General features: G+C 45.4%; 1 protein-coding gene across 2 annotated transcripts in view; it reads right to left on the bottom strand.

The window, feature by feature from the left end:
* Positions 1-12,112, bottom strand: part of LOC139755548 (fibronectin type-III domain-containing protein 3A-like) — a 499,565-nt gene that overhangs the window by 463,493 nt on the left and 23,960 nt on the right. For both annotated transcript variants that reach the window (XM_071673982.1, XM_071673983.1), the window contains exon 2: positions 6,667-7,594. In XM_071673982.1, coding sequence (XP_071530083.1) covers positions 6,667-7,576 — 910 coding nt within the window. In that variant the 5' untranslated portion in view covers positions 7,577-7,594. The remainder of the gene's footprint in view (positions 1-6,666; positions 7,595-12,112) is intronic.

Below are 12,112 nucleotides of genomic sequence, written 5' to 3'. Positions count from 1 at the left end.
CCGTCCTAGCGACGAAAATGATTGTGATAATTTCTCAATGACGGAGATATTCACTTCTCAGAACCCCAGCTGGTGATACAAGCTTTCAAGCGGCCTACAGTCGTGACCGAGAAGTGAAGAGCAACTCCAACTCTCGGAGAAATAAGAGCTATATATAATCAGACACACGACCACAGGCTCACATATGATGACAAATGAAGGTCGGGAAAAATATAAGAGAAACAAGATGACTAACGTAATAATCCATTCCAAAGGATGGAACTCTGTATAATCCAACACCAGAAGATGTCAACGAGAAACACTGCTCCTGCAAATGTTGGCAATCGCAAATACAAGCTATTCCATATTCCTCTTCATGCCTCCCTTCTGACCTTTGGCAAATACAAAGCTGAAATTTCCTATAAGTACTTTAACATTCATCTTCAGGACTGTGCAGGTTCTCAATATGAGGCATTCTACTGGAGCCACAGAGGACGATAGACCTGGAGGTATTCCATATTAGTGATGTTACCGTCTTCTCTATCACACTTATGTACTCATCTCTTTCCTTAACTCCCCATCCCTCTCCCTGGGTGTCTGGGATCTTCCCCTCATATACCATCTCTTTCTAAATGTGGGAACAGAGAAGATCTAGACCGTTAAAGGTAAACATGAGAGAGGATGGCGGGAGACAGGCGACTATATTAGTGTTTATACACCTGGTCATGAGAAGAAATATGCCAGGCAAGTGTTTTGGGAGCAGCTGCGCGAGTGTGTCAGCAATCTTGATGCAAGAGATCGGGTATTAGTAATAGGCGATTCAAATGCGAGGCTGAGTAATGTGGAAGTTGAGGGTATAATTGGAAGGCAAGAGGTATTAAGTGAATGGAAATGGTGGACAGCTAGTGAAGTTGTGTGCTGAAAAGGACTGGTGACTGGGAATACCTGGTTTGAAAAAAGAGGGACAAAGAGGGTGAAAATGGGCACATTCAAAGGTATAGTAGTTCCAACGATATCATATGGACGCAAGGCAGGAGCTATAGATAAGGTTGTGCAGAGGCGAGTGGTTGTGTTGGAAATGAAATGTTTATGAGGACAAAATGGGGTGCGAGGTGCTCTCATCAAGTAAATAATGAAAGGGTAAGAGAGATGTGTGATAATAAAAAGAACGTGGTCGAGAGCAGAAGAGGGTGTGCTGATATGGGTAAGACATATAGAGAGAATGAGTTAGGAAAGGTTAACAAAAAAAGGACATATGTGTCAGAAGTGGAGGGAACAAGGAGAAAGGGGAAACCAAATTGGAGATGGAGGGATGGAGTGAAAAAGATTTTAAGTGATCGGGGCCGCCTGGACATACAGAGGGGTAAAAGGCGTCCAAAGGATAGAGTGATATGGAACGACGTGGTATACTGGGGTCGACGTGCTGTCAGTAGACTGAACCTAACGTGTATTGAAAAAACATACAGACAGCAACCCAAAATGTATACGCAAACCTAAATACCAGAGGACATTCTGGGGTAAAAAAAATCGATTCAGGATAGGAAAAAAAATTCTAAATTTCCAAGTGATAAAAATTTTTCCGAGCCATCAATAAATGTGTCCACAAATATCAAAATTCATCATCACGATTCCATTCGTCCGTCCACGTCCACTGGTAAGATGGGCACAACACTCACTGAAATGATGATGTGAGAGGGAATAAGGAGAAGGTGGTGGGTAGGTGGGTGGGAAAAGCGCCTGCCATTTTACCGACCTGTTTGCAGATATTCAAGATGTAAATACAGGATCCCAGTCCAGTCGTCCAACAGATAACCTCGTCATATACCATCAGGTCTTTTATCATCTGTCTTCCAGCAGATAACCTCGTCACAGACCATCAAGTCTTCTGTTATCTGTCCTCCCCATGTCCTGTCCTCCAAGCAGATAATCTCGTCATAGACCATCAGGTCTTGTGTTACCTGTCCTTCCCATGTCCTGTCCTCCAGCAGATAACCTCGTCATAGACCATCAGGTCATCTGTTATCCCGACCTCCCCTTGTCTTCCGTTACTTGTCTTCCCCATATACAAAATGCCGCAGTCCTCCAACCAACCAACCAACTAAGCAGGCAGCTTCATAAGTATTCCCTCCACACACACACACACACACACACACACCACAAGTCCCGCCGGGTCTATGAAACACACCCTCTGTGGTGTCACCTTGAAGTGGGGCAGCCAGGGCCTTGAGCAGCACTAGACGGTCTATGACTCACCCCTCGGGAGAGAGAGAGAGAGAGAGAGAGAGAGAGAGAGAGAAAGCTCTTGACGTTATCATCCAGCCAGAGACAGGCGAGTGTGTTGTACGGGACTGACCAGGACGACACTGTCTTCCCTGCTGGGACAGGACGGTGACCCCTCCTGTCTAAAAGCCTGTAGTAATATTAAGCGAGAGTACAGCGACAGTCACACAGCCAGAGAGCCAAAGTACAGAGATGTACAGAGCCGAGTTAGACGAGTCATTCTGACCTCCCGGTATAAGCAGGACCACCAGCACACTAGGGGGGGAAATACGTGCACACAACAGGACAGAATATAACAGAAGGCGACACGAAATTCGTTAGAGAAGGACTTAATGCGAGACTTACAAATGTCTAAAGAGGTTGTGACCAGGAGGCGGGTGGGTGACCAAATAGAAAATGCGTTTGCTAGAGTAAACACACACACACACACACACACACACGGATATATATATATATATATATATATATATATATATATATATATATATATATATATATATATATATATATATATATATACATACTTGTGTAACTGATTACTTGTCATTCCGGATGTAGCTACAAAGACGAGTTAATCACACACAAACAGCACGGCTCATTCATGTCTACACAAAACGCTCTAACAAAGCCAACCGTAAATAATAAATAGCTTACGCATATGTTTAGCTATTACGAAAAACTTTTATGCTTATCTAAAGGGCTCAATAATGTCATTCCTTTCACTGGCTAATGAACATATTCAAAGCAATCGAAAGTCATCTAGGAATTCGATAGCACACGTAATGTAGTTGGAAGCGAGTTCGTTATGAGTTTCATTCTTACTTCTAATGTATAAAAGATGCACAGAGGTTTACGAAAAAACAGATGTATAGATCTTTAAAATCAAGATGAGAAATATCAAGCAACACTCAAAAACAAGGAACACACACAAGCGACCAAAGAGACGGTATATAAAAATAACTACGGACCAAGAATTTTAAAATCAATGCACAAATAAATGAAAAGAGTAGCTGTTTAAACACAGGAAGCCGCCTCTCATAGGCCTACTGTCCTTCTGGAGCCCACTACATTCCGTTCTTATACGTGTATGTTGAATAGAACACATTCAAAGCTATCACATATTAATATCTATTATCTTATAAAGTACCTTGCGTATGTACCATCATATTCTTACACTTCAATACATAATATCAAAAGAGGAAATAATAAATTATAAATCACAGGTGTCTTATAATCTTCCTAGTATCTAAAACACCCGAACCTAAGACTGACACATGCGACGAGCTGATAGCTCATAACACTGGGCATAAAATGTGGCTGAACAATAAATTTATCTAATACAATTCCAACCGTGCATAATACAGCAACTGCGCATTGGCAGATCAAGATTATTTATTACATTTAATATATATATATATATATATATATATATATATATATATATATATATATATATATATATATATATATATCATAGTGACCCATCTACTTTAACACAAGAAAACGTTTTCTCTGAACGTGGCACAAAAACGTTTTCTTTAGACGTCTGTTGCCATGACTACTTTTTCGTGGGTTTCTGTCCTTGTACCATGAGTTTTCTCTTTAAAAATCAATAAACTAATATTCTCAACGGCCAATTTTCAGATTCACGACCATATTATCAAAGCTGATTCATAATTATCACAGCGTCTTTAAACCACAAGTGATAAGTCAGTGTTTACAGGAAATGTTTAAACGCGATTTTCTAGAGAGGTTTAAATTCGAAGCCGATGGAAGTTATCAAAAGTTTGCGACTTGGTGTCTGGTCACTGATCTGGTGCTGAATAACTTACAGAAGGTCAATGACATGAAAATAAGCAGCATTCGTGTTAGTCTGAACATATTTTTCGTTAAATCCATCCAAACATAAATCATTCGTGTGTCTGTGTATACGCATACGTGTGTGTACACATGCTCCTGCACATATTTGCATACATATTACCGTCACTCAGGAGTCGAATAACGACAAGAAAAAACACACTAAGGAGGTGTAAGGGTGGAAATTCAGCCACGATTTCTGTCTGTGGAACGAAGCTCTTCCTTAACCGAATTTTTTCGTTTTCCCTCCCTCATTCCTCCTGCCTTACTAATAGTCTTCGCTTATCACTGCGACTTATCTACTTCGTCACGATCAACAAAGGCCTCGCTTGTACACAGGAAGAACAGATAACAGAAGACCTGATGGTCTATGACGATGCTATCTACTGGAGGACAGCACATGGGAAGGGTTCTATGACGGAGGACAGTACATGGGAAAGGGCAATTGACGAAGACCTGATGGTCTATGAAGAGGTTATCTGCTGGAGAACAGTACATGGGAAGGAATAGATAACAGAAGACCTGATGGTTTTCTGCTACACATTAGTAATAATATCCTGGATTTTCTTCTGAAGAAAGATGAATATACGTTAAAGTAAAAGGCTCCTTCCAACCTGACATTAATGACGGAGACTGGATAGTAAACCAGAAAGCTTGTATTTACTTAAACACAAATAATTCCATGTTCCTAACGTGCTTGTCCATTTGATTAACACATCCTCGACTGTATCATTTATCATATAATAGCTCTACAAACAGCATATGTAGATAAGGGGCCGCAATAAATGGTTGTATGGTAACCAGATTAAATCTTCATGAATTCTGAGAGCCTCCACGTCTGTATCAACAACTCCTGGGAGCACAGCATCCAAACACATTATGTAAATGTGTATGTACACATGGCGGCACTCGAACCCACATTAATCTCGCAGCCCCCCACATTAACCTCCACGTTGTAATATCCCATACATCAAGCATAACGTATGTCAAAATGATTTCAGTCGGTAATTTGAAAATAATTTCATCCCCAGATAATGATAGGGATACACAGGGCAAATATAACTTAGCACAGATGTTGCTGGTGTCAGTGTACGCTTTTTGAACAGCTGTTCTGGCACCTACCTCCCCGACAACACACCCATGTATATAATGATCACCTGTTCGTCCCATGCCACCCATGTATCTACATGTGGTCTACCCGTTCGTCCTCTTCTTACCCATGTACCTACGTGGGTCTGTTAGGTAGGGGAAAAAAGCAGTAAGATTTGGATTTTTTGTAAGGTCAGAAACAGTGGAGTGTGAGGTTCTGTAAGGCAAGAGGCAGATAAAACACTTGCTCTTCGCTGTAAATGTTCACGTCCAGATCTTGGACGATCGACAAGTGCGTTCGCTCCGTCCCACAACACGCGACCATTTCCAGCGAACACGAGATGGACAGATATTACCAGCAATATTATACTTCACGTGCAATAAAAAAAAATACAGTATGAACCACGAACGGCAACATTCGGCAGCGACGGAACAGTACATTAGGAACTGTTTTTTTCAAATACTTGTCGAGTGTTGGAAAATAGATGGATCAATAATGCTACTGGATCATGGGGAATAGTAACCTGCTTGATTCTATTGCCTGATATCGGGTGTAGATGCGAGCAGCTGGGAGCAGCTACGTCTAATGTCTGATAGACTGGGAGCACCTACGTCTAATGTCTGATAGACTGGGAGCACCTACGTCTAATGTGTGATAGACTGGGTGCAACTGTGTCTAATATCTGATAGATTGGGAGCAATCACGTCTAATATCTGACAGAATGGGTGCAACTGTGTCTATTACCCGATAGACTGGTTGCAGCTACGTCCAACGCCAGGTAGACTGGGTGCAGCTGTGTCTAACGCCAATATACTGGGTTTTACTGTATATATTGCTTAACAGACTGGGTGGAAATGTTGATGCCTGATATACTAGGTGCTTCTTTGTCCACCGCCTGATAGACTGTTTGCAGTTGTGTATTGCCTGCCATAGTGGGTACAGCTAAGGTTACTGCCTGACAGATTGCGTGCAGCAGTTTCTACTGCCAGATAGACTGGGTACAGCTGTCTATTGCCTGATGGACTGGGCTCGACTATATCTATTACCTTATAGACTGGGTGCAGCTGTGTCAATTACATGAGTGAGTGCCAGTGTATCCATTGCCTGAGACTGGATGCAGCTGTACCTACTGTCCTGAAACTGTGTGTCTATTGCTTAACACCAGGTGGAGCTGTGTCTACTGCCTGAGGCTGAGTGCAGCTGTGTCTATCGCCCGAAACTGGGCGCTGCTGTGTTTTATTGACCAATAGACTAGACACACCTGTGATTATTGCCTGAGACAAGGAGCAAGTGTGTCTATTGCCCGATGGATCGACTAAGTAGAGAATGAGGAGAAATTGGTGGAACATGAGGAGACACTGAGGATGAACGGAGTAAGGAAGGGTGAGTGAGGGAGGAAGGATGATGAGTGAGGGCGCGAGGCAGGGAAGGGTGAGTGAGAGTTGACGGGAGGAGCTTACCTGATATTCGCTGGACCTGTCCGTCCTCCGTGGTGAAATTGACGGTTGTGCCCGGGTTGATGTGGAGGTGGACCACGTGCTGCCCTTCCTCGCCCAGCCCCATCAACAGCCCGTCCTCCACCCCGCCCACCAGGCCTCCACTCCCGCCCACCTCCACCGTGACGGAACCCATGCTTTCGTCCAGGGCGGCCGGGGAGGTGGTGTAGCACTGCGACGGGTTGTGGGAGCGTGGGGAAGCGCCCCTGGACCTGGACGGGGTCGGGGAGATGCTCTTGTACCGCCCACCACCACGCCCACCGCGACCCCCGCCCACGCTCAGGGAGGACGCCCACGTATCATCTCTCAGGGACTTGCGACGGCCTCTGCCTCCCGAGTAACCAGTGTGGTAGCCGCCCTGGTACCCCTGGTACGCGTCCTGGTAGGTGACCTTGTGTCCGCCGCCCTGGTGGTACCCGCCGTAGTACCCGTCGTCGTTGTGGTAGTGACTCCGCCCACTGGAGCTGTGGTTGTAGTGGTAGTAGTGTCCGTTGGTGTGGTGGTGGTGGTGGAGAGGTCCGGAGCCGTTCTGTTGGTGGTGGTGGTGGTGGTGATGGTGGTGGTGGTGGTGAGGCGAGTGTCGGCGGGCGTGGGTAGGGGGCGCGGTGGCGTGCCTGCCCCAAGGGTGGTGGTACCCGTGGCCACGGTGGTAGGGTCGCAGGTCGTCGTGGGTGTACGCCTCCCCCGTCGAGTTGACGGAGGAGGCGGGGGACACGGGCCCTGACGCAGACAGGGAGGAGGCGGGTGAGGGCGGGACCCCCATGGGCGCGGCCTGGCTGTGGTGGGCGTGTGCGTCGGAGAGGGGCGTGGGGGTGAGGGTGACAGTGGGCGGGGGGGCAGGGGGGGCTTCTTCCCCCTCGCGCACCTTCACCATCACACCACGCGCCCGGGCCTGCACACAGGAGAGACAGACAACACATCATTAGTCGGCAAATATTTTGTGGGTAAGAACACCACACCAGCAACCAGCCTATGAGTCTGACTAGCCCAGCACACAGGCACCTCCCCACCCCACCCAATCACCACGACACACACACAAACACACACACACACACACACAACACACACACACACACACACACACACACAACGGGTCAAATGCCCCATCTTAAATGCCACTTCAGCGGCAGTAACATGACAAACGCTGCCGTGAATACAAATCAGTCGCTGCACTTTTAATTCAATCATCTTCTATCTATCTCTCACCATTACACCATTCCCAGTTAAAAAGTGTTTCACATTTACATCCTCGTACCTTTCTAATAACATCGTATCAAATAAGCCTCGCATCTTCAATATATATATATATATATTTTTTTTTTTTTTTTTTTTCAAACTATTCGCCATTTCCCGCATTAGCGAGGTAGCGTTAAGAACAGAGGACTGGGCCTTTTTCGGAATATCCTCACCTGGCCCCCTCTGTTCCTTCTTTTGGAAAATTAAAAAAAAAAAAAAACGAGAGGGGAGGATTTCCAGCCCCCCTTCCTGACGGAAGCCATCCTTAAGCAAAGTATCTGTTTCTACTGCTCTTTCTTTTGACCTTTCTGGACCTCCATTTGCTCTTGGTTCTCACAACGTCCATGCCCGCTTCTTGCATCACGCCCACCTCACCTCACACCTCCAGCCACCATCCTCACCACCAAATACTCACCCTCACCCCTCAACGTCTTCTATCAGCAGTAATGTTGTAATATGAGTTTCCCTTTTACTTCTCAAAACCCAGCGCGCTACCTCGACACTCTCATCTATCACTTGCCTTCAACCCCTCCTGAGAATATACACCATCGACCCCGCCCACACACTTATCAAGTCTCTCCAACACCTGCTCTCTCGATGTAAGTACCAACACTACAGCGTCATCTGCATACAAGTGTGGCAACTTCCATTATGCTCTCAATGGTTATCACACTATAATGGTCCCCCCTCACACACACACACACACACACACACACACAAACACTTCGCTCTCACACTTCAATTAATGACCCATCAGTATTAATTAATATATAAACACAATGACACCACACACACACACACACACACACACACACACACACACACACACACACACTTCGCTCTCACACTTCAATTAATGACCCATCGGTATTAATAAATATATAAACACAATGACACCACACACACACACATAAGTATTCGAATAATGAAAAATAACATGCAAATGGATGACATATCGCAGGTGAAAACATTCACATTTCTCAACCTGATTTCAGTGACGGAAGGAAGTAAAATTAGATCGAATGAGTCGAAGGAAATTATGGAATAGCATACACACACACACACACACACACACACACACACACACCAGCAGTGGAATTATTAAGGATTATTATGGAACACAGAGAGCCCCAGGTGTTCATCCTCCCCTCATGGAAGGTCGATAAATGGTTACCTGGGTTGGGCTGGTGTATTTATTCACTTATAATTACATCAGGCCTAATTTCTATGAATGAGTCACGGTATTACCATTCTGCAGCTCAAGGCTGCTCTACTTCCAGTAGCAGGAAAATGCAGACTCCTTTGATATAAGGTATTTGAAGATACTGGACTCCTAGTGATATAGCCTCCCTATATATATATATATATATATATATATATATATATATATATATATATATATATATATATATAATATGGCCATGGTAAGGGCATTTAGTTCATACCGCCTCCCATAAAAAGAAAATCAAAATAACTGAAACACACTGAAGAGAGAAAACGTACTGAAGACAGAGAAAAAAAATAATGTATCGTGACACAGAAACACAGCAGATGTTAACACAACGTCCCTTAAGCTACCGTGGTCACAGTACACACACGCACATCTCGGCTGAAGATAAGAATAAAAAAAAAAGAAAAAGAAATCCAAGAAGTCTTAAAGTACAAGAGAAAATCAGAAACAGAAAACGGAGAACAATCCGTCTAATTCTGGTTGTTTAACTGACCACGGAGGCAAACGTTTCTGTTGATAATCATAATACAAGATAATGACGAGAGAGACTTATATATATATTTTTTTGGAGGGGGGTAAGGTGAGGGCTAGGTTATGTCAAGGACACACAGGATAACCCTATGACCCCTTGAGCACGATGGTACGACACTTGAGCACGATGGTACGACCCTTGAGCACGATGGTACGACACTTGAGCACGATGGTACGACACTTGAGCACGATGGTACGACACTTGAGCACGATGGTACGACACTTGAGCACGATGGTACGACACTTGAGCACGATGGTACGACAACTGAGCACGATGGTACGACACTTGAGCACGATGGTACGACAACTGAGCACGATGGTACGACACTTGAGCACGATGGTACGCCGCTTGAGCTCGATGGTACGACGCTTGAGCACGATGGTACGACACTTGAGCACGATGGTACGACACTTGAGTGCGATGGTACGACGCTTGAGCACGATGGCACGACACTTGAGCACGATGGTACGACACTTGAGCACGATAGTACGACACTTGAGCACGATGGTACGACACTTGAGCACGATGGTACGACACTTGAGCACGATGGTACGACCCTTGAGCACGATGGTACGACACTTGAGCACGATGGTACGACCCTTTACACATGATGGTGCGAAGATATAACTCTATTATCATCCTTGAGCATTAGGTCGAAAGTCCAGCAACCATACACCAAGGTCGTTCCGTCGAGTTCAAGGTGTTGTGCTTGTCGCGTTCAAGGGTCGTACCGTCGTGATCATCGTTTGAACCGCTGTGTTCAAGGATCGTACCGTCGCGCTCAAAGATATTACCAAAGAAGTCGAGGGTCGTACCGTCGTGCTCAGGGGTCGTACCGTCCAATTCAACAACACATCAACTCCTAAACGAACCGGTCTATTTAGAAAACGGGTAGCGTCGGGTCACACGGTAACTCAAAAAATACTGAAGTCCACGACACTCCACGTCGAAGATAACGCTACGCGAAGGGCGCGCGTCAGCAGGACTACTGGTGTGTTACCTTCGTGACAACAGGTGACCTTACTCGCCAAGTGATCAGACCCACACCACTAGCCAGTACCCTAAGAGTATATCTCAAAAGACCTTCCGAGAGAGATACACTCAGATCTTCCCTCGCCTTTCCCTCTTTCTCTCCCTCATAAGAAATGACATGTCTCCGGCAGACCCTTTGCTGGAAGTTTTCTAAACTTATATGTTTTTTTTTTCTGTCAAATTTGTTCTATTTAAAAACATGAAAAAAAAGAGAGTTAGGTTTCCACCTGGGGAAAAAAAAATGATAATTTCAGGCAATAAATTGGTAAACAGCGACTCGTAAAAGCTTGTCTCACTAATTTCATGATGGCCGGCATAAAAATGAACCCAAATTCATTTGCAACGCTGGGGGTGGGGGGGAACATGGCGAGTAATGCTGCACACACCTGGCCCGTGACACTGTCAAGGATACTGGTGTGCTCCCAAAGACCCACATGACACTGTCAAGGATACTGATGTGTTCCTAAAGACCCACATGACACTGTCAAGGATACTGATGTTTCCAAAGACCCACATGACACTGTCAAGGATACTGGTGTGTTCCTAAAGACCCACATGACACTGTCAAGGGTACTGATGTTTCCAAAGACCCACATGACACTGTCAAGGGTACTGGTGTGTTCCTAAAGACCCACATGACACTGTCAAGGGTACTGATGTGTTCGCAAAGACCCATATGGTTTTCCTAAGGGTCCATACGTGCCCGCACCCACTAGCGACCTGCCAGACTCCCTCCGCACCTTGTGTGTGTGTGTGTGTGTGTGTGTGTGTGTGTGTGTTAAACCCTTTCTAAGAGTTTGATATACAATTTTTTTTTGCATATTAAGTGGAATCTTCTTCCAGACTTACACGCACACATTACTACTCCCTGACCTCTGGGAGCGCTCAAAGGAACGAGGTCAAAAATCATGAGAACTCGTGTTTTACCAGAGGATGACCAAAGACCTTCTCCACCACCACCACCAGCAGTAGTAGGAAAAAAAAACGAACTAAAAGTTCCCACGTCAACACAGAACTCCTTAGTTCGTCCTGTGATAGTAAACACGAGGCTGGCGTCCAGCAGCGATCTCGAGACGGAAGGTGTGCTGAGCACTGAGAGACCCACTGGTGGCTGGGTGGCTGGCTGGGTTCACTCCATATTAAAGTGGAGACAAAGCAAAAAATAATGAGAGTGAAGGATGATGTGGTGTGGGGGCAGTGCGGGGGCCTTCCTCTTGCTGTTGTTGTGGGCTTCGTCAGACCTCAGTGCCTGGTACAATCACTGTCACACAGCCTGGAGCGGGTCACTGTCACACGAACGTCCCATCCTCGGCTTTTAATAAAGCTGAGCGGTCTCTGGCCTAGTGTTCGCCCCAGGGTTCCTCGCTGGCCAAGTGTTC

The sequence above is a fragment of the Panulirus ornatus genome, chromosome 19 (assembly GCF_036320965.1).
Source record: "Panulirus ornatus isolate Po-2019 chromosome 19, ASM3632096v1, whole genome shotgun sequence".
Classification (NCBI taxonomy): Eukaryota; Metazoa; Arthropoda; class Malacostraca; order Decapoda; family Palinuridae; genus Panulirus; species Panulirus ornatus.
Note: the sequence above shows the minus strand (reverse complement) of the source record. Positions and strands in the feature narration are given on the sequence as shown.